Source organism: Pristiophorus japonicus, chromosome 3, assembly GCF_044704955.1.
Source record: "Pristiophorus japonicus isolate sPriJap1 chromosome 3, sPriJap1.hap1, whole genome shotgun sequence".
Taxonomy (NCBI): Eukaryota; Metazoa; Chordata; class Chondrichthyes; family Pristiophoridae; genus Pristiophorus; species Pristiophorus japonicus.
Window position 1 is genome coordinate 200,196,803 of NC_091979.1, and position 23,503 is coordinate 200,220,305.

The 23,503-nt window shown below is 50.9% G+C and overlaps 1 protein-coding gene across 2 annotated transcripts in view; it reads right to left on the reverse strand.

Moving 5' to 3' along the window:
• LOC139259435 (INO80 complex subunit D-like) overlaps positions 1 to 23,503 on the reverse strand; it is a 173,238-nt gene that overhangs the window by 28,304 nt on the left and 121,431 nt on the right. For both annotated transcript variants that reach the window (XM_070874904.1, XM_070874903.1), the window contains exons 7-9: positions 14,313 to 14,446; positions 5,244 to 5,455; positions 3,590 to 3,747 (exon numbers count right to left, since the gene is read on the reverse strand). In XM_070874904.1, coding sequence (XP_070731005.1) covers positions 3,590 to 3,747; positions 5,244 to 5,455; positions 14,313 to 14,446 — 504 coding nt within the window. The remainder of the gene's footprint in view (positions 1 to 3,589; positions 3,748 to 5,243; positions 5,456 to 14,312; positions 14,447 to 23,503) is intronic.

Here is a 23,503-nt window from a genome sequence, read left to right on the forward strand (position 1 = left end):
CAGGATATTATCTGAATGGCAGCAGATTAGGAACAGGGGTGTCATGGTACATCAGTCATTCACTGGGACAGTTTAGATGCAGGAAGAATGTTCCCGATGTTGGTGAAGTCCAGAACCAGGGGACACAGTCTAGGATAAGGGGTAAGCCATTTAGGACTGAGATGAGGAGAAACTTCTTCACTCAGAGTTGTTAACCTGTGGAATTCCCTACCGCAGAGTGTTGTTGATGCCAGCTCATTGGATATATTCAAAAGGGAGTTCGGTATGGACTACGGCTAAAGGGATCAAGGGGTATGGAGAGAAAGCAGGAAAGGGGTACTGAGGTGAATGATCAGCCATTATCTTATTGAATAACGGTGCAGGCTCGAAGGGCTGAATGGCCTACTCCTGCACCTATTTTCTGTTTCTATGTTATATAGTGACAGACCTGTACCCACCAGTACTGTACCCGCAGGAGCCGCTTATCAACAAAGGCAGACATTGACGTGGACATTCAGCATCGCCTCCAGTTCGCCAGCGCAGCCTTCGGCTGTCTGAGGAAAAGTGTGTTTGAAGACCAGGCCCTCAAATCTACCACCAAACTCATGGGCTACAGGGCTGTAGTAATACCCACACTCCTGTATGGATCTGAGGCATGGACGATGTATAGAAGGCACCTCAAGTCGCTGGAGATATATCACCAACGATGTCTCTGCAAGATCCTGCAAATCTCCTGGGAGGACAGATGCACCAACATCAGTGTCCTTGACCAGGCTAACATCCCCAGTATTGAAGCACTAACCACACTCGATCAGCTTCACTGGGCAGGCCACAAAGTATGCATGCCAGATACGAGACTCCCTAAGCAAATGCTTTATGCGGAGCTCCTTCATGGTAAACGAGCCAAAGGAGGACAGCGGAAACGTTATAAGGACACCCTCAAAGCCTCCCTGGTAAAGTGCGACATCACCACTGATACCTGGGAGACCCTGGCCACAGACCGCCCGAGGTGGAGAAAGTCCATCTGGAGAAAGAGCATGAAGAGGCCAAGCGCAGGCAGCAGAAAGAGCAAACCAGCCCCACCGACAGCTTCCCTCGACGAATGTCTGTCCCATCTGTAACAGTGTCTGTGGCTCTCCTATCGGACTGTTCAGCCATCAAAGAACTCACTTTGGGAGTGGAAGCAATTCCTCCTCGATTTCGAGGGACTGCCTATGATGATGATGATGATGATGACCCGAGGGTTATACAGTGACAGACCTGTACCCACCGGTACTGTACCTCAGTGTTAGACAATGACAGACCCGTACCCACTCGTATTGTGCCCCAGTGTTATAAAGCGACAGACCTGTACCCATTTGTACTGTACATCAGTGTTATAGTGACAGACCTGTACCCACCCGTAATGTACCGCAGTGTTAAACAGTGACAGACATGTACCCACGAGTACTATACCCCAGTGTTATACCCGTGTTGTACAGTGACAGACCTATACCCACCAGTACTGTACCCAGTGTTATATAATGACAGATTTGTACCCACCGGTGCGGTCCCCCCGTGTTATATAGTGACAGACCTGTACCCACCAGTGCTGTATCCCAGAGTTACAGTGACAGACTTGTACCCACCAGTACTGGACCCCAGTGTTATAGTGACAGACCTGTACCCATTTGTACTGTACTTGTGTTATATAGTGCCAGACCTGTACCCACCCATACTACACCAGTGTTAGTGACAGACCTGTGCCTACCAATACTGTAAGCCAGTGTTATATAATGACAGACCTGTACTCACCAGTACTGTACCCCAGTGTTATACAGTGGCAGACCTGTACCCAGCAGTACTGTATCCTAGTGTTATACAGTGAGACCTGTATCCACCAGTACTGTATGCCAGAGTTACAGTGACAGACCTGCGCCCATCAGCACTGTACCCCAGTGCTTTACAGTGACAGACCTGGTACCCACCAGTACTGGACCCCAGTGTTATACAGTGATAGATCTGTGCCCACCAGCACTGTACCCCAGTGTTATACAGTGACAGATCTGTGCCCATCAGCACTGTACCCCAGTGTTATACAGTGACAGACCTGTACCCACCAATACTGTTAGACACAGACAGACCGCTTGGTCTGCCCTCTGCCACACTTATGTAAACCTCAGCAAATTCAGAACTCTGCTGCCCTTATGTTATCCCCCATTAAGTCCTGCTCATCCATCACCCCTTCACTTGCTGACCTACATTGGCTCCCAGTCTGCAACTGCACGCAATTTCTCATCCTTGTGCCCAAATCCCTTCATGACTTTCCTCCCTCTACCTCTGTAACCTCTGCCAACCCTACAACTTTGGCCTCGAGAACCTTCCTTAAAGTCCGTCCGCCTGCTTCTCTGTGTACAAAAGTCTCCTTAAAACGAACCACTACTTTTCAGTTTGGTGTCCCCTCTTGATATCTCCTGTGGTTTGGTGACTTTCTGGATCATGAGGCCTGGGACATTTTAACTCCGGGGCCCTTATTACATACCCTGATGCTGACCCCTAAAACAGATGATCTGTTGATTAGTTCATTGCTGTGCATAAATTGGCTTCTGCATTTCCTCCAATACAACAGTGACTACGCTTCAGAAAGAAGGATTTAATTGACTGTAAAGCGTTTTGGGACGTCTGGAGGCCATGAAAGGCGCTATATAAATGCAAGTGTGTCTTTTTTTAAAAATCTAATGTGGTTTGTGGGATCTTGCTGTGTGCAAATTGGCTGGCCAAATCAATCTTTATGTTTTCTCTTTTGTTCTCCCGCCCAATGCGAGTTGGAATGATGTCAGGGCTGACAGGCAGCAGTCAAAATTGGTGGTGCGGAGGGGAACAGGTCATCGACCCACCGAAATGGCCCCCTGGTAAGGTAAGTAAGGATTTGGAGGGATGGGAACGAGTCAGCAAGTCTGGGATCGGGCTGGGGGAAGCCTGGGCCAGATAAGGCCCAAGATATACCTGTGGGGCCAGGAGAAGCAAGAGTGCCTTCGTGGCCCACAAAGAACATCTAAAAAGATTATCTTCTGCACCGGCCCATGACATTTTAATGATCTATGTACATGTACTTCCAAGTCTCTTAGGATCTCCGCTGTTTTTAGCATTACACCATTTAGAAAATACTTTGTTCTATCCTCTGTTCTAGCGGATGACTTCACACTTGCCTACACTGAAATCCATTTGCCACAGTTTTGCCCATTCACTTCCTCCAAATCGCCCCCTCACAGTTCTTCGCTGAAGAAAACAACAGCAAGCGCAGACTTCCATATTGAACAGATACTTAAACTCAAACGTTTCTTATTTACTGCTGCACTTTAAGTTCCCTCTTTTAGAAATCCTCCTACTCCCTCCCCCACTCTTCGACCAAGAGAGAGATTTGCATTTCTATTACATCTTTCATGACCTCAGGGCGGAGTCACTGTTGTAATGTAGCTAATTGGCACACAGCAAGTTTCCATCAACAGCAATGAGATAAATAACCAGATAATCTGTTTTAGTGAGGGATAAATATTGGCCAGGGCACTGGGGAAATAATGCCTTGGGATCTTCTACATCCACCTGAGAAGCACTTTGATTGGAATATCACCTTCAAAGAGGTCAAAGTCTTGCAAGTCGTCAGGCAATCGTTGAAGAACCTCTGCCAGCTCTTCTTGATTTAGTTCTAGATCATTTGGCATATCGGTGATCTCATTGGTGATGTCATCGGGGATTTCATCAGCACTGAGTTCTGGAGTCGAAGAATGCCTGCAATCAAAGAGCAGAGGGGTTAGAGGTCAATTTAGGTAGTGAGGAGTCCTGGGTAAACATGGTCTACTGAAGGGATGGTCAAACTTGATGGGGCAGATCTCATGTTCAAAAGAAGTGGTAACAGAAGAAAATGTGATTCCAAAATCACTGCAGCATATATCTAACTTCTTCTGACCTTTATGCATCTCCATGAAGTCATGTTACAAGCCTCAATGACTTAAGGAAAATGCCACATTATCTACCATAGCCCACTTCCTTCATCCCACCATCGGAAGCTTTCAGCCATCTAGGTCCTAAGCTCTGGAATTCCCTCCCTAAACACCTCTGCCTCTCTCTCCGTCTATAAGACTTTCATTAAAACCTACTTCTTTAATCAAGCTTCTGGTCACCCACCCCAGGATCCCGCTATGTGTTGTCTGATTACACTTTTGGGAAGTACCTTGGGATGTTTTTCTATGTTAAAGGCACTGCACAGGAGTGTAATCAGACACATTAACCGACAAAAATGCCAACCAACAGGAAAACCCCCCAAATTCTAACCCGTCAAAGAATTTAGAGCTTCTGAGGGCAATTTTGATCAGTTACTCTTCCTTATTCCCCATGTGAGAGAGATTCAACCATTGGGCACCTTACCAAGTAAAAGAAAGATCTTGCACTTGTATCACGCCTTTCACGACCTCAAGACGTTCCATAGTGCATTACAGCCAATTAAGTACTTTATAGTAATGCAGGAAACGCTTCAGCCAATTTGCGCACAGCAAGCTCCCACAAACAGCACGGTCATAAATGACCAGGTAATCTGTCTTCGTAATGGCGAGGGAAAAATATTGGCTAGGACACCAATATTCTTCTTCAAAATAGAGGGCAGATGAGGCCTCGGTTTAACCTCTCATCCAAAAGACGGCATCTCCACAATGCAGCACTCCCTCGGTACTGCACTGGTGTGTCAGCCTAGATTATGTGCTGAAGTCTCTGGAGCTGGACTTGAACCCACAACCTCCTGACTCAGAGGTGAGAGTGCTATCCACTGAGCCACAGCTAACACCCAAATGTATTGAGCTCTCCTGATGCCCCAGTGGGTAAATGGCCATTCCAGCAGTTTACCAGAACAGAGGCAAAGGTGTCCCAGATTCCTGCAAGGGCACGTCAATCGACCTAAGGTGCCAGGAGGTTATCAACACCCGTGAAATCACCTCAACAAGAGCTAGCATCTTCAATCGAGGCAGGGAGAAAATATGGGAGGGCTGGGGATCAATTCAACATCTGATTTCTGACGTGCAAAATAAATTACAGACAATGAGAGACAGTGGAATACGACCTATAACTCAGAGAAACTAGAGCTACTCTTGTGTGGGTCATAGACTAAGCCACGATTCCCAGTGGTGCAATCAGTTTAGTAATTTTCTTTTTAAATTATGTTTTCCCCAAAAGGAACAAGAGTGAGTTCTCATGCTGTCTCCAAGAAGGCATCCAACCCTACTGTTGGTGCTTACCTAACATGTGAGGCCGAAACAGACACACCAAGACTGGCAGGCATCGATAAGTTGCCCTGGGGCACTGCTGGAGGAATGGGTTTCTGAGGCCTCCGCGGGCCTCTCCGCCGCTTCTTCTTGTGTTTTTTGGTAAGTGCTGGAGGCTTGGTTTTCTTCCTGGGTTTTCTCTGTTGCTGGACTTTCCGGTTGCTGTCACCGCGCAAGAAGTTATCCTGAAATAAAACGGAACCATGAAATAAGCCTGGAAAGGAGGCAGTGCAAAAACATCCTCAGCTCACAGAAGGTGGGCCTGCACAGGTCACTTCTCGCTCTCAGTGAACAGAGGGCGATAGAGAGAGAGAGAGAAGAGAGAGAGAGAGAGAGAGTGGGTGGACGAGGGACGGCAGGGACGGCTGGGGGGGGCTGAGGGGGCGCGGGGCTGTGAGGGGGGGTTCTGGGGGACACGGGAGGGGGGTTCATGGGAGAGATGGGGGGTCCTGGGGAAGTGGGGGGCCTGGGGGAGGATGGCAAGAGGGAAGGGTCTGAGAGCAGCGAGAAATAGGGTCAAATGGGAGCGGAGGGCATGCAGGAAAGTAGGTGGGGCGGGACGGTGAGGGGAGTGCAAGATGAGAGGCTGGCGAGGTGGGGGGGACGAGAGTTGGCGGAGTGTGGCCGGTTGGAGCGTGGGGTCGAGGAGCGGCGGGGGGGGGGGGCGGGGGGAGGCGAGGGAGGGTGACGGGGGGGAGGCGAGGGAGAGGGACATGGGGGAGGGAGGGGAGGGAAGGCGGAGGGGAGTAATCCGGCAAGTAGGGAAGCGAGTGGGAGGAGACGAGAGGGAGCGGGGACAGGCGAGGGGCAGGGTGCAAGGGGTAGTGGGGAGTCGAGAGATAGTGGGGGAGGGGGAGGGCGCGGGTTTGAGGTTTAAGAGAGGGAGGAGAGCGAGTGGGAGGAGGCCAGAGCGGCGCGAAGGGGGGCGTGTGGGACGGGAGGGCCGGAGGGGGGGGCGGGGGGGAGTGAGTGTGATAAGGGTAGGGTTGAGAGGGTGAGGGCTGAGAGTGGGGGAGGGCGCGGCGTAGGGCGAGCGAGGCGAGAGGGGACATGGCGACGGCGGACGAGGCTGGGGGGGGGGAAACGAGGCAGAGGGACGAGGCAGAGGCTGGGGGGGGGGGGGGGGAACGACGACGGGGACGAGAGCGAGAGAGAGAGAGCGAGACAGGGGGCGAGAGAGAGAGAAAGGGGGGCGAGAGAGAGAGAAAGGAGGGCGAGAGAGGGAGGGAGGGGGCGAGAGAGAGAGAAAGGGGGTCGAGAGAGAGAGAAAGGGGGTCGAGAGAGAGAGAAAGGGGGTCGAGAGAGAGAGAAAGGGGGGCGAGAGAGAGAGAAAGGGGGGCGAGAGAGAGAGAAAGGGGGGCGAGAGAGAGAGAAAGGGGGGCGAGAGAGAGAAAAAGGGGGCGAGAGAGAGAGAAAGGAGGGCGAGAGAGGGAGAGAGAGGGGGGGGCGAGAGAGAGAGGGGGGGCGAGAGAGAGAGGGGGGGCGAGAGAGAGAGGGGGGGCGAGAGAGGGAGAGAGGAGGGGGCAAGAGAGAGAGACAGAGAGAGGGGGGCGAGAGAGAGAGAGAGAGAGGGGGGGGCGAGGGATGGGGGGGCGAGGGATGGGGGGGCGAGGGATGGGGGGGCGAGGGATGGGGGGGCGAGGGATGGGGGGCGAGGGATGGGGGGCGAGGGATGGGGGGGCGAGGGATGGGGGGGCGAGGGATGGGGGGGCGAGGGATGGGGGGGCGAGGGATGGGGGGGCGAGGGATGGGGGGGGCGAGGGATGGGGGGGCGAGGGATGGGGGGGCGAGGGATGGGGGGGGCGAGGGATGGGGGGGCGAGGGATGGGGGCGCGAGGGATGGGGGCGCGAGGGATGGGGGGGCGAGGGATGGGGGGGCGAGGGATGGGGGGGCGAGGGAGAGAGACGGGGGGGGCGAGGGAGAGAGACGGGGGGGGCGAGGGAGAGAGACGGGGGGGGCGAGGGAGAGAGACGGGGGGGGCGAGGGAGAGAGACGGGGGGGGCGAGGGAGAGAGACGGGGGGGGCGAGGGAGAGAGACGGGGGGGGCGAGGGAGAGAGACGGGGGGGCGAGGGAGAGAGACGGGGGGGCGAGGGAGAGAGACGGGGGGGGCGAGGGAGAGAGACGGGGGGGCGAGGGAGAGAGACGGGGGGGGCGAGGGAGAGAGACGGGGGGGGCGAGGGAGAGAGACGGGGGGGCGAGGGAGAGAGACGGGGGGGGGCGAGGGAGAGAGACGGGGGGGGCGAGGGAGAGAGACGGGGGGGGCGAGGGAGAGAGACGGGGGGGGCGAGGGAGAGAGACGGGGGGGGCGAGGGAGAGAGACGGGGGGGGCGAGGGAGAGAGACGGGGGGGGCGAGGGAGAGAGACGGGGGGGCGAGGGAGAGAGACGGGGGGGCGAGGGAGAGAGACGGGGGGGGGGCGAGGGAGAGAGACGGGGGGGGCGAGGGAGAGAGACGGGGGGGGCGAGGGAGAGAGACGGGGGGGGGCGAGGGAGAGAGACGGGGGGGGCGAGGGAGAGAGACGGGGGGGGCGAGGGAGAGAGACGGGGGGGGCGAGGGAGAGAGACGGGGGGGGCGAGGGAGAGAGACGGGGGGGGCGAGGGAGAGAGACGGGGGGGGCGAGGGAGAGAGACGGGGGGGGCGAGGGAGAGAGACGGGGGGGGCGAGGGAGAGAGACGGGGGGGGCGAGGGAGAGAGACGGGGGGGGCGAGGGAGAGAGACGGGGGGGGCGAGGGAGAGAGACGGGGGGGGCGAGGGAGAGAGACGGGGGGGGCGAGGGAGAGAGACGGGGGGGGCGAGGGAGAGAGACGGGGGGGGCGAGGGAGAGAGACGGGGGGGCGAGGGAGAGAGACGGGGGGGCGAGGGAGAGAGACGGGGGGGCGAGGGAGAGAGACGGGGGGGGCGAGGGAGAGAGACGGGGGGGGCGAGGGAGAGAGACGGGGGGGGCGAGGGAGAGAGACGGGGGGGGCGAGGGAGAGAGACGGGGGGGGCGAGGGAGAGAGACGGGGGGGGCGAGGGAGAGAGACGGGGGGGGCGAGGGAGAGAGACGGGGGGGGCGAGGGAGAGAGACGGGGGGGGCGAGGGAGAGAGACGGGGGGGGCGAGGGAGAGAGACGGGGGGGGCGAGGGAGAGAGACGGGGGGGGCGAGGGAGAGAGACGGGGGGGGCGAGGGAGAGAGACGGGGGGGGCGAGGGAGAGAGACGGGGGGGGCGAGGGAGAGAGACGGGGGGGGCGAGGGAGAGAGACGGGGGGGGCGAGGGAGAGAGACGGGGGGGGCGAGGGAGAGAGACGGGGGGGGCGAGGGAGAGAGACGGGGGGGGCGAGGGAGAGAGACGGGGGGGGCGAGGGAGAGAGACGGGGGGGGCGAGGGAGAGAGACGGGGGGGGCGAGGGAGAGAGACGGGGGGGGCGAGGGAGAGAGACGGGGGGGGCGAGGGAGAGAGACGGGGGGGGCGAGGGAGAGAGACGGGGGGGGCGAGGGAGAGAGACGGGGGGGGCGAGGGAGAGAGACGGGGGGGGCGAGGGAGAGAGACGGGGGGGGCGAGGGAGAGAGACGGGGGGGCGAGGGAGAGAGACGGGGGGGCGAGGGAGAGAGACGGGGGGGCGAGGGAGAGAGACGGGGGGGCGAGGGAGAGAGACGGGGGGGCGAGGGAGAGAGACGGGGGGGGCGAGGGAGAGAGACGGGGGGGGCGAGGGAGAGAGACGGGGGGGGCGAGGGAGAGAGACGGGGGGGCGAGGGAGAGAGACGGGGGGGGCGAGGGAGAGAGACGGGGGGGCGAGGGAGAGAGACGGGGGGGGCGAGGGAGAGAGACGGGGGGGGCGAGGGAGAGAGACGGGGGGGGCGAGGGAGAGAGACGGGGGGGCGAGGGAGAGAGACGGGGGGGCGAGGGAGAGAGACGGGGGGCGAGGGAGAGAGATGGGGGGGCGAGGGAGAGAGATGGGGGGGCGAGGGAGAGAGATGGGGGGGCGAGGGAGAGAGATGGGGGGGCGAGGGAGAGAGATGGGGGGGCGAGGGAGAGAGATGGGGGGGCGAGGGAGAGAGATGGGGGGGCGAGGGAGAGAGATGGGGGGGCGAGGGAGAGAGATGGGGGGGCGAGGGAGAGAGATGGGGGGGCGAGGGAGAGAGATGGGGGGGCGAGGGAGAGAGATGGGGGGGCGAGGGAGAGAGATGGGGGGGCGAGGGAGAGAGATGGGGGGGCGAGGGAGAGAGATGGGGGGGCGAGGGAGAGAGATGGGGGGGCGAGGGAGAGAGATGGGGGGGCGAGGGAGAGAGATGGGGGGGCGAGGGAGAGAGATGGGGGGGCGAGGGAGAGAGATGGGGGGGCGAGGGAGAGAGATGGGGGGGCGAGGGAGAGAGATGGGGGGGCGAGGGAGAGAGATGGGGGGGCGAGGGAGAGAGATGGGGGGGCGAGGGAGAGAGATGGGGGGCGAGGGAGAGAGATGGGGGGGCGAGGGAGAGAGATGGGGGGGCGAGGGAGAGAGATGGGGGGGCGAGGGAGAGAGATGGGGGGGCGAGGGAGAGAGGAGGGGGGTCGGGGGAGAGAGGAGGGGGGGCGGGGGAGAGAGGAGGGGGGGGCGGGGGAGAGAGGAGGGGGGGGGGGCGAGAGAGAGAGAGAGAGAGGGTGGTCAAGAGAGAGGGGGAGGCGCAGGGGAGAGAAACAGATAGAGCTTAAGACAGAGAGAAATGGATAGAGTGAGTAAAACAGAGAGCATCAGAATAAGACCATAAGAAATAGGAGGAGTAGTCGGCCATACCACCCCTCAAGCCTGCTCTGCCATTCAATTGATCATGGTTGATCATCAACCTCAACTCCACTTTCCCTCTAACTTTTATATTCAATTCTCCTAAACACCAAAAATCTATCTTAGCCCTAAATATATTCAGAGACTCAGTATCCAGTCATTCCAAAGATTCACAACCCTCCGAGTGAATAAATTCTTCATCATCTCTGTCTTAAATGGCCAACCCAAATCCTGAGACTATTGTCCCTCGTTCCAGACACCCCAGCCTGGGGAAACAACCGCTCAGCATCTAGCTTGTCAATCCCCTTCAGAATCTTGCATGTTTCAACGAGATCACCTCTCATTCTTCTAAACTCCGGAGAGTTTAGACCCATTCTGCACAATTTCTCATTATAAGTCAACCCTCTCATGCCAGGAATCAATCTTTATTGCACCGCCTCCAAGTCTATCCTTCCTTTGATTAAATTTTTTGAGGAGGTAACCAAGAGGGTCGATGAGGGTAGTGCGTACGATGTAGTATATATGGACTTTAGCAAGGCTTTTGATAAGGTCCCACATGGTAGACTGGTCATGAAGGTTAAAGCCCATGGGATCCAGGGAAAGTTGGATCCAGAATTGGCTTGGAGGAAGAAAGCAAAGGGTAATGGTTGATGGATGTTTTTGTGACTGGAAGGATGTTTCCAGTGGGGTTCCGCAGGGCTTCGTACTGGGTTACTTGCTTTTTGTGGTATATATCAACAATTTAGATTTGAATATAGCGAGTATGATTAAGAAGTTTGCAGACAACACTAAAATTGACTGTGTGGTTGATAATGAAGAGGGAAGTCATGGGCTGCAGGAGGATATCAATCTACTGGTCAGGTGGGCTGAGCAGTGGCAAATGGAATTTAATTCAAGAAGTGTGAGGTGATGCACTTTGGGAGGGCTAATAAGGAAAGGGTATACACATTAAGCGGTAGGCCACTTAATAGTGTAGATGAACAAAGGGACCTTGGAGTGCTTGTCCACAGATCCTTGAAAGTAGCAGGCCAGGTGGATAAGAAGGCATACGGAATGCTTGCCTTTATTGGCCGAGACATAGAATATAAGAGCAGGGAGGTTATGCTTAAATTGTATAATACTTTGGTAAGGTCATAGCTGGAGTACTGCGTGCAGTGCTGGTCGCTGTATTATAGGAAGGACGTGATTGTACTCGAGAGGGTGCAGAGGAGATTTACTGGGATTCTGCCTGGAATGGAGAATCTTAGTTATGAGGACAGATTGGATAGGCTGGGTTTGTTCTCATTGGAACAGAGGAGGTTGAGAGGAGACCTCATTGAGGTGAACAAAATATTGAGGGGCCTGGACATAGTGTGTAAGGGCCTATTTCCATTGGTGGAGGGGTTTATTACAAGGGGGCATAGTTTTAAGATGGTTGGTGGAAGGTTAAGAGGGGATTTGAGGGGGGGGGGGGGGGGGCTTCTTTACATAGAGGGTTGTGGGGATCTGCAACTTGCTGCCTGGAAGAGTGGTGAATACAGAAACCCTCACCACTTTTTAAAGAGATGGTTGGATGGGCACTTAAAAGTGCAGTAACCTGCAGAGTTACGGACCTAGAGCTGGTAATTGGGATTAGACTGGATGACCTTTTGTTGGACGGCACATATATAATGGTAAGTACTGCAGGAATAGAATATGGCTAGGGTGATCTCCTGGACTAGTTTCGATCGACCCATCCAGGCAGAGAGGAATATTCCCACATTTTTTCTCCCTAAATTGGCCTGGGATTTTATCTGGTTTTTGCCTCTCCCAGGAGATCACATGACTCCGGTTGGGGTGGAGTGTAGAATGTTTTACTGTAAGGGGTGTCGCAGTTGTGTGAGGCGGACTGGTTGGGCTGGGTGCTCTTTGCCTTTCCGTCATTGTTCATAAGTTTATATGTAACATTTAGGGCTGCTCACCAAGGGCCGTACTGCTCTTTGTCGGCCGGCGTGGGCACGATGGGCCGAAATAGCCTCCTTCTGCGCTGTAAATTTCTATGTTTCAAAAGGAGATCAAACTGTGCACAGTACTCCAGATGTGGTCTCACCAAGGCCCTGTACAATTGTAGCAAGATTTTCTTACTCCTCAAGTCCAACCCCCATTTAAAAAAGTGTTTTTTTTATTCTTCCTACCAAAGTGAATAACCTCACATTTCCCTGTATTATACTCCATCTGCTACCTTCCTGCCCACTCACTTAGTCTATCTATATCCATTTGCAGACGCTTTGTGTTTTCCTCACAGCTTACTGTCTCACCTAGTTTTGTATCATCAGCAAACTTGGATAGACTACACTCGGTCCCTTCAACTAGGTCATTAATATAGATTGTAAATAAAAAGAGATAGAGAGAGAGAGAGAGAGAGAGAAACAGAGAGACAAACAGACAGAGTGTGTGCCTCTATAAAGGAAGTGCCAATAGTTTGGAAGTGTGCAGATAGCCAGGAGTGGTCTCCAGTGAGAAAGATCTGTGTGCAGTGCTGACCACAGCAGCCTGGGTTACAGCAGGCAATGTTTCTATATTGTGCCATGAAGCCGTTATATTTTTTGCCCCAGTTTCTAATAAACAGTGGTAAAAATTATTTAATCATACTGCATACAACTGGTAACCCAATGAGAATATATATGATGCCTAAACCGGCTTCATTCAATTAATTACTTTGAAGCACAGTGACTGATATTTATACAAATTCAGCAGCAATTTTCTTCATAATAAAATCCCACAAACATTAAAGAGTTGAATGACCAGATTTTTGGAGTGCAGGAGGTACAGGTAACGGGAACAATGTTGGCCAGGAGAACCCACTACTCTTCAATTACAGCAAGCGGGTCTTCAATATCCCCCCAATCCATCTGAACAGGTAGATGGGGGGGCTCGGCTTAACATCTGGTCAAAGCTGGCACTTTAGACAATGAAATGCTCCCTTGTAACTGCACTGGAATACCAGCCCACATTACGTGGTTGTGTGACAAGCTGACACCAGCAGTGAAGAGATCATAGAAACATAGAAATTAGGTGCAGGAGTAGGCCATTTGGGCCTTCGAGCCTGCACCTCCATTCAATAAGATCATGGCTGATCATTCAACCTCAGTACCCCTTGATCCTTTTGGCCGTAAGGGCCATATCTAACTCCCTTTTGAATATATCTAACGAATTGGCCTCAACAACATTCTGCAGTAGGGAATTCCACAGGTTAACCACTCTCTGAGTGAAGAAGTTTCTCCTCATCTCGGTCCTAAATGGTTTACCCCTTATTCTTGGACTGTGGCCCCTGGTTCTGGAACTCCCCAGCAACAGGAACATTCTTCCTGCCTCTAACCTGTCCAATCCCGTCAGAATGTTATATGTTTCTATGAGATCCCCTCTCATTCTTCTAAACTCCAGTGGATACAAGCCCAGTTCATCCAGTCTCTCTTCATAGGTCAGTCCTGGCACTTTGTTGTTGATGTTATCACTGTATCCATTTCGGTGAAGTGGCTTTCTCTTTAAGTTTCACTATATATAAAACCATTTAGAACCAGATGTACTGTAGAATCAGAAAACTGCTGACCAAAGTGACTTCTGATGACTCAGTGGCATCACCTGCAGGAATCTATTGGCACTCCGCTAGTCCAAGCAATTCACCACCATCCAAACTATGTGAACTGGGCAACCTTTTAGACCAAGACTTGAATCCAGCCCAGATTAGTGAGATGCCTGTTCCCGCCAGCAGCTATGAAGGCTCTCGGCAAAATCAGTTTGTGCAGTCTAGGAGCACATCCATAGAATAAAACAGCCTGCCTCATTCCGCAGTGTCACACTGATGTAGTAACATGTGCTCCTCTGACATTTGGAACAGCGGTCAGTGCTGAAATGGTGTACGTGATGGAGACTGCACCTGATCTGGGACTATTCATTGCAGCAGTACACAGGCAACTTTACTCTGCACTTGCCATTACACCAGAAGATTCATAGATGTTTACAGCACAGAAGTGTCTGTACCATTTCTTTGCTGGAACAATTCAAAACTAATCCCACTGCCCTGCACTGTCCCCATATCATCTGTTTCTCTCCTCTTCCCTTAAACGATGCAACAGTCTCTGCCTCAACTACTCCCTGTGGCAATGTAGTCCATGCAGTTCCCAATCTCTGGAATCATCCTGACCTGGGAAGCTCGACATTGACACGAAGTGCAAAAGATATGCAGGTTTCTATAATCTCCAGAACAGACCTTAACAACCACAGGTCCACCACAAAATACTTTTTAAACCATACACTCACACACACGTTTTTCAAGATATTTACCATTTTCTTTGCATGTTCTTCGCACAGTGGCGTCTGGTGCGTGATGTCAAACACTGGAATGGAACACTGCTGCCCGTCTGCGAACTTGGCTGTGCAGCTCGAGAACAGCTGCTGCGAGCGACTCAACAGAATGTCTGAATCACGCAAGGTCAAGGAGTCATAGTCAGCCTTGGACTGAAATATGGTGAATACCTGTTTAAGAAGGCAATGCAACTCTTGAGATTCAGTGACTATTTAATATCAGGCACCACTGCAAACGAGCCTTTATAAAGGAGGTCATCTATCAGAGAAATTCGTTCAAAAAGGGGTCAACTAATGGCAGTACCGTGAAGTAACCATGTCAAGGCTGTGTGGATTCACGAGATTGTCTCCTGTCCTCTGGATTTTCTACTTGGTGCCTTCAAAGCACATTATGGAGGTGGTGGCAAAAGGAACAGGATGTTCTCTGGTTGAGAGTGCACAAACTAGTGTACTGCCCACAGGGAGATTGGCTCATAAGGAAGAGAACAGGGAGGGGTAAATCACTCAATGAGATCATAGCTGATCTGTATCCTAACTCCATCCACCCGCCTTGGCTCCATTTAAAATCAATCGATCTCAGATTTAAAATTAATAATTGAGCTCAGATCTAAGAACATCAGAATTAGCAGTGGGAGGAGGTCATACAGCCCCGCGAGCCTGCTCCGCCATTCAATAAGATCACGGCTGATCTTCGACCTCAAGTCCACTTCCCTGCCCGACCTCCATATCCCTTGATTCCCTAGAGTCCAAAAATCTATCTATCTCAGCCTTGAATATACTCCACCATTCAGCATCCACAGCCCTTTGGGGCAGAGCATTAAAAAGATTCACAACCCTCTGAGTGAAGAAATTCCTCCTCATCTCAGTCTTAAATGGCCGACCCCAGCCAGGGGAAACAACATCTCAGCATCTACCCTGTCACCCCCCCCTCAGAATCTTGTATGTTTCAATGAGATCACTTCTCATTCTTCTAAACTAGAGAGAGTATAGACCCAATCTACTCAATCTCTCCTCATAGGACAACACTCTCATCCCAGGAATCAATCTAGTGAACTGTCGTTACACCACCTCTAAGGCAAGTATATCCTCCCGCAGACAAAACTGTGCACAGTATGCCAGGTGTGGTCTCACCAAAGCCCTGTACAGTTGTAGCAAGACTTCCGCATTCTTGTACTCTAACCCCCTTGGCAATAAAGGCCAACATGCCATTTGCCTTCCTAATTGCTTGCTATAGCTGCATGCTAACACTCTGTTTTTCCTGTAAGAGGACACCTAAATCTCTCTGAACACCAACATTTAATAGTTTCTCAGCATTTAAAAAATATTCTGTTTTTCTGTTCTTCCTACTAGAGTGAAGAATCTCACATTTCCCCACATTATGCTCCATCTGCCACCTTATTGCCCACTCACTTCACCTGTCTATACCCATTTGCAGGCTCTGTGTCCTCCTCACAGCTTACTTTCCCACCTAGCTTTGTATCATCAGCAAATTTAGATAGATTAGGGCACTCAGTCCCTTCACCCAAGTCAGAAATATAAATTGTAAATAGCTGAGGCCCAAGCACCGATCCTTGCGGCACCCCACTAATTACAGCTTGTCAACTGGAAAATGACCTATTTATCCCTACTCTGTTTTTTGTCTGTTAATCAATCCTCTATTCATGCTAATATATTACCCCTGACCCCACGAGCCTTTATCTTGCTTAACAGCCTTTTATGTGGTACCTTATTGAATGCCTATTGGAAATCCAAATATATTACATCTACTGGTTCCCCTTTATCTAGCTTACTAGTTAAATCCTCAAAAAAACTCGAATAAGTGTGTTAAACATGATTCCCCCTTCATAAAACCATGTTGACTTTACCTATTCATATTATTTTCTAAGTGCCCTTACCAATTCCTTAATAATGGATTATAGCATTTTCCCAACAACTGATGTCAAGCTAACTGACCTGTAGTTCCCTGTTTTCTCTCCCTCATTTCGAGAGCAGCGGGATTATATTTGCTATCTTCCAATCCGCTGGGACCGTTCTAGAATCTAGGGAATTTTGGAAGATTAGAACCAATGCATCCACTATCTCTGCAGTCACATCTTTTAGAACCCTAGGATGTAGGCCATCAGGTCTCGGGGATTTGTTGGCCTTTAGTACAGTTAGTTTCTCAAGTGCTTTTTCTCTACTGATATTAATTACTAAGTTCCTCACTCGCCTCTTGGTTCCCCGCTATTTTTGGTATGCTTCTACAGTGACGACAGATACAAAATATATGTTTAAAGTCTCTGCCATTTCCTTATTCCCCATTATAATTTCTCCTGTCTCAGCCTCAAGGGGACGAACGCTTACTTTTGCTACTCTCTTCCTTTTTACATTTTTCTAGAAGCTCTTATAATCTTGGTTTTAATATTTGCCATTTTGCTGTCATATTCTATTTTCTCCCTTTTTATCAATTTTTTGTTCATCCTTTGCAGGTTTCTAAAGCTCTCCCAATCCTCAGGTTTACTACTATTCTTCTCAACATTATAAACATCTTCTTCTAATCTAATCTAACTTCTTTAGATAGCCATGGATGGATCACTTTTCCCGTGGAGTTTTTATTTCTCAATTGAATGGATATTCGTTGAGAATTTTGGAATATTTCTTAAATGTTTGCCACTGCTTATCTACGATCATACTTTTTTATCTAATTTTCCAATCTACCTTAGCAACTCCCCCCTCATACCAATGTAATTGGCTGTATTTAAGTGTAAGACCCTAGGTTCGGATTTAAGTATTTCACTCTCAAAAACAATGTGAAATTCTAACATCTTGGGCCCAAGTTTCCACACGATAAAAAACGGGCGCCCGTTTTTCGCGCCTAAAAAAAAAAAATCGCGATTCTGGAGCGTTCTGCAGCTCCTTGTCTGCCTGGCGCGGCGCCCAGGGGGGCGGAGCCTACACTCGCGCCGATTTTGTAAGTGGGAGGGGGCAGGTACTATTTAAATGAGTTTTTTTCCTGCTGGCAACGCTGCGCGTGCGCGTTGGAGCGTTCGCGCACGCGCAGTGTGAAGTAAACATTGGCACTCGGCCATTTTTGTAGTTCTTTGTAGCTGTTTAATTTTTGAACATTTTTAAAATAAAAGCACATTGCCATCAGCACTGAAGCTTCTTGCAGCCTTCTCACCGTCTCTTCCCCCCCCCCCCCCCCCAACCGCGGGAAGAACGGGCACCTCCTCCCCCCCCCCCGCGGGAAGAACGGACGCCTCCTTCCCCACCTCCCCGCGGGAAAGAACGGGCGCCTCCTCCCCCCCCGCGGGAAGAACGGACGCCTCCTCCCCCCCCCGCGGGAAAGAACGGGCGCCTCCTCTCCCCCACCCCCCCTCCCCCCCTCCCCCCCTCCCCCGCGGGAAGAACGGGCGCCTCCTCCCCCCCCCCCCCGCGGGAAGAACAGGCGCCTCCTTCCCCCCCCCCCCCCCCCTGCGGGAAGAACGAGCGCCTCCTCCCCCCCACCCCCCGCGGGAAGAACGGGCGCCTCAGGCTGACTGCAGCATTCTCCGTGCCTGAAGCACTTTCACACAGGTAGGAAGATGGTTTATTTAATCTTTTCTTTGCTTATAAATGTTTATTCAGGTTGGATTTATTTGTATAATATTTGTAGAAGTATAAATAAGGATTTATTGTAGAATTTAATGACTTCCCTTTCCCCCCCTCCACCTCGTTCTGGACGCCTAATTTGTAACCTAATTTTTTAATGTGTAGAACAGGTTTTTTCAGTTCTACAAAAATCTTCACTTGCTCCATTCTAACTTAGTTTGGAGTACGTTTTCATTGTGGAAACTTTCAAATCAGGCGTCAGTGGCAGGACACGCCCCCTTTTGAAGAAAAAATTCTGTTCCAAAGTAGAACTGTTCTACCTGACTAGAACTGCAGAAAAAAAAATGTGGAGAATTGCGATTTCTAAGATAGTCCGTTCTCCACCAGTTGCTCCTAAAAATCAGGCGCAAATCATGTGGAAATTTGGGCCCATTATGATCACGTCCCCGGAAGGTCCCTTACTATAAGATTACTAATTAACCCTGTCTCACGACACAATACAAGATCTAAAATAGCCTGTCCCCTGGTTGCTTCAATGACGTATTGTGCCAGGAAACACTCTCAAATGTATTCCATGAACTTGTCCTCCAGACTACTTTTGCCAATTTGATTTGTCCAATCCAGATGAAGATTAAAGTTCCCCGGAAATTATTACACTACCATTGTTACAAGCTCCTATTATTGATTAATACGCTGTCCAACATTATAGCTACTGTTAGGGGGCTTATAAACTACTCCAACCAATATATTCTGCCCCTTGTGATTTCTTATCTGGACCCATACTGATTCTATTTCCCAATTTTCTGAGCCAAGATCATTTCTCACTACTGTCCTTTATCAGGACTATCCCCATCTTTTCCATTCTGCCTGTCTTTTCGATAAGTCAAGTACCCTGGAATATTTAGTTTTCAACCTTGGTCACATTGCAACCACGTCTCTATAATGGCTATTGCATCAAACCCATTTATCTCTATTTATGCCACTTATTTTGTTACAAATGCTTCATGCATTCAGATAAAAGGACTTTAATTTTAACTTTTTACCATTATTCCCTGCTTAAACCTTATTCATTGATGCACTATTACCATTAAACTCACGTCATCACCCCAACCCTCTTCTCAATCTTCCTCGCTGCTATGTTCCACCTCACAATCGACAAGCTCCCCGCTAGAGTTGAACTAAACTACAGAACCAGTGGGAACCTGTTCAACCTTCACCGTCTCCAGGCCAGGTCCAAGACCACCCCAACCTCTGTCGTCGAGCGACAGTACGCGGACGACGCCTGCGTCTGTGCACATATAGAGGCTGAACTCCAGGACATAGTCGACGTATTTACTGAGGCGTACGAAAGCATGGGCCTCACGCTAAACATCAGTAAGACAAAGGTCCTCCACCAGCCTGTCCTCGCCGCATAGCACTGCCCTCCAGTCATCAAGATCCACGGCGCGACCCTGGACAATGTGGACCACTTTCCATATCTCGGGAGCCTCATCAACAAGAGAAGGCATTGACGACGAGATCCAACACCACCTCCAGTGCAGACTTCGGCTGCCTGAGGAAAAGACCAGGCCCTTAAAACTGCCACCAAGCTCATGGTCTATAGGGCTGTAGTAATACCCGCCCTCTTGTATGGCTCAGAGACATGGACCATGTACAGCATACACCTCAAGTCACTGGAGAAATACTACCAACAACGATGTATCCGCAAGATCCTACAAATCCCCTGGGAAGATAGATGCACCAACGTTAGCATCCTCGACCCGTACAACATCCACAACATTGAAGCACTGACCACACTTGATCAGCTCTGCTGCGCAGGCCACATAGTTCGCATGCCAGACCCGAGACTCCCAAAGCAAGCACTCTACTCGGAACTCCTTCACGGCAAGCGAGCCAAAGATGGGCAGCAGAAACTTTACAAGGACACCTTCAAATCCTCCCTGATAAAGTGCAACATCCCCACTGACAGCTGGCCAAAGACCACGCTAAGTGGTGGAAGCGCATCCGGGGGAGCACTGAGCACCGCGTCTCATCGTTGAGAGCATGCAGAAATCAAGCGCAGGCAGCAGAAAGAGCGTGCAGCAAACCAGTCCCACCCACCCCTTCCTTCAACGACTATCTGTCCCACCTGTTAGAGACTGTGGTTCTCGTATTGGACTGCACAGCCACATAAGAACTCATGTTAAGAGCTGAAGCAAATCTTCCTTGATTCTGAGGGACTGCCTATGATGATTACCATTAAACTCACTGCCCATTCCGGTCACAAATCACTACACTGCTCCATTGCTTTGACTTTTCGCTTTAAATTTCTAAATTTCCCTTCATCTGACCCCTCCCTACCACCCTTTTTAGTTTAAAGTCCTATTTACAGCCCTAATTATTTGATTCGCCAGGACACTGGTCCCAGCCCAGTTTAAGTGGAGCCCGTACCAATGGAATAGCCCCCTCTTTCCCCAGTACCAGTGCCCTAGGAATCTTCCTCCCACACTACTCTGAGACTTGCAGGCATTTAACTCTGATCTGTTTGTTTCTATGCCCATTTGCACGTGGCTCACGTAACAATCCAGAGACTATTACGTTTGAGTTTCTGCGTTTTAATTTGGGTCCTAGCTCCTCAAACTCATTCAGCAGAATCTCATTCCTAGTTTGACCTATGTCATTGATTCTTACGTGGATCACAACAACTAGATTCTCCCTTCCCACTCCAAATTCTTCTCCAGCCACAAGGAGATATCCTTAACCCTGGTACTGGGCAGGCAGCACAACCTTCGGAACTACTGGTCGTGGCTGCAGAGAACAGTATATACTGACTATACTGTCCTCTACTAGTACAACATTCCGTTTCACTCCCCCCCACTTGAATGGCCTCCTGTGCCATGGTGCGCTGGTCAGTTTGCTCATCCACCCTGCAGACTCTGCTCTCATCCAAACAGGCAGCAAGAACCTCATACCTGTTGGATAAGGGCAAAGGCCGAGACTCCTCCAGCACTGTACCTAGGGCCCCCTAAGTCGCAGTCACACCCTCCTGTCCCTGACCATTAAGCAGACCTGTACCACTACCTAAGCTAAGGCTGTGACTCCTTCCTGAATCAAAGTGTACAGGTACCTCTTCCCCTCCCTGATGCCCGCAACGTTTGCACCTCAGACCCCAGCTCAACAAATCTGAGCTGAAGTTCCTCGAGATGCAGATACTCACTGCAGACGTGGTCGTCCGGGATTGCGACGTTTTCCACAAACTCCCACATGCTGCAGTTGCGGCACATCATCATCATCATAGGCAGTCCCTCGAAACGAGGATGACTTCCTTCCATGTGAAAAAAGGATGAGTTCACAGGTGTTTCAATGAAGGACCTAATATTCCAGGTCCCGAACTACATCTTGAAAGGTGAAAGATGCCTGTGCGTAGATTTTTTAACGTGTGGTGGCCGTTGCACACCAGCCACCACATGGACTTGACAAAGCTCGGGCTTGGTCCAGTGGAAAGGATTAACCGAGACGACTGGAGACCAGCTCTGCTGCAGGGACCTAGCGCACACACATATCGCAGTGTGGGAGCAACGAAGTGTAGTCACTGTTGTAACACACCACCTGCACTGTCATCCCTTTATAATCTTGGTTTATTTATTTAATTAATTGGAGTTTATGTATTTAATTAACTTAGCTTATAGTTTAGTTTTTTAACTAAGTATTTGAGCTAGTTGAAGTTATTGGTAGATTAAATGAAATATTTACTGTAAGACAAAGCACGACAAATACTGGAGGCAAAAAGCAGCACCTCCTTCCCCCCTGCTCTGAATTCCCACTCTCCCCAAATTCCCAACTTTAACACTCTGTTTAGAAGCACTCAGTTTCAGACCACTTTGTGGGAGAGATTTCCATACTTCTACTAACGTTTGGGTGAAGAAGTGTTTCCTAACTTTTTTCCTAATGGTCTGTCTCTGATTTTAAGGTTATATCCACTTGTCCTCGTTTCCCCCCACCAGCGAAGAGAGTTTGGGCTGGATTTACAGTCCTTTGCGCTCCGGGTTTCACCCCGGAATGGCGTGAAAGGCGGCGTTTAGGTCTCTTGTGGTCCCGTTTTGCGGCGGCGCTGAATAGCTGTGCCGGGTGTGCAATGCCTCGTTGCGACACCGGCAGTACTTTGGACTTCTGTCGGATCAGTCTGCCCGGAAGTACGCCTGCAATGACCACCTGGGAAATCAGTGTGGTCCAGCATAGCCGGCGGTGCAGAGGAAGATAAATTACTCCAAAGCTAAGTGCGAGTGTTTGTTCTTTTAATGTTTGCGCGATTTGTGTTGTGGTGGTGCAGGTAATGTTTTGGGAATGTTTTTGTGGGGTGTTTTTTTTTTAAATGGTCCACCGTCGCCACCTCCCCGCCCCGCCCCAGGCCACTCTCGGAGCACACATGGCCGGCACTTTAGTTCGTGAGTTTCCCATCCTTGCGCCTCGAAAAGTGTACAACACCTCCCTTCGCGTTGCACCCCGACGCAGGGCCCAGATGCCGAAACTTCCTTACCAAAGCACAAACTATTCCCGGCTGGTAACTTTCCCGCCCCGCTTCCGTTTTCGCCCCGAAAACCCAAAAGCCTAAAATCCAGCCCTTTCTCTCGATCTACCCTGTCACTTCCTTTCAAAATTTTAAAAACCTCAATAAATCACCCCTTAACCTTATATATTCCAGGGAATTCAAGCTTAGTATATGTAATCTCTCATCATAAGCGAATCCTTGTAACATTCTACTGAATCTGAGCAGCACTGCTTCCAAGGCCAATGTATGCTTTCTAAGGTGCGCGCTGAGAATTGTACACAGTACTCCAGATGTGATCTAATCAGGGTTTTGTATAGCCGAAGCTTTATATTCTAGCCCTCTAGTTATAAAGGTTAACATTCCATTAGCCTTTTTGATTATTTTTTGTACCTGACCACATTATAGTGATCTGTGTACATGGACCCCACTGTTACGAGCTTTTCACCATTTAACTAATATGGTTGACCTCACACTTATCTGTGTTGAAATCCATCTGCTACAGTTTTGGCCATTCACTTAATCTATCACTGCTTCTTTAAAATTTTATGCTCCCGTCAACACTATTTACTTTTCCACCAATCTTTATTTCATGAGAAAATTTGGATACATGGCCAAGAAGGAGGGGGTAATTGGCAGGCAATACTACTCATTCTGGCTTACAAATCTTATTTAATCTTGCTGTAAATAACCAAATTATTGGAGAAACCTAACCAACCAGAGCTTCAGTCGTAATGAGGCAAGACTAATCTCCCAAGTTTCCTGTTCTCATAAAACCAGACTTCAAAAAGCAAGTCACATTCAAAATGAAGGCAAATTGGACGCTGCCATTTGTTCCGTGTCTCCAAAACATTCTCCCTCAAAATATTCAAGGAAGCTAAACAGGAACTGACCATCTGGAAGCAAAGGCATTTACTGTCCGACAGAATTATAATCTCCGTTAAAGAGAAAAGACCCACCATCAGGATTTTAATCAAAAGGTAAAAAAAAGACTTGCATTTCTATAGCTCATGGTCTCGAGACTTTCCAAAGTGCATTACAGCCAATGAAGTACTTAAAGTGTAGTCACTATGGC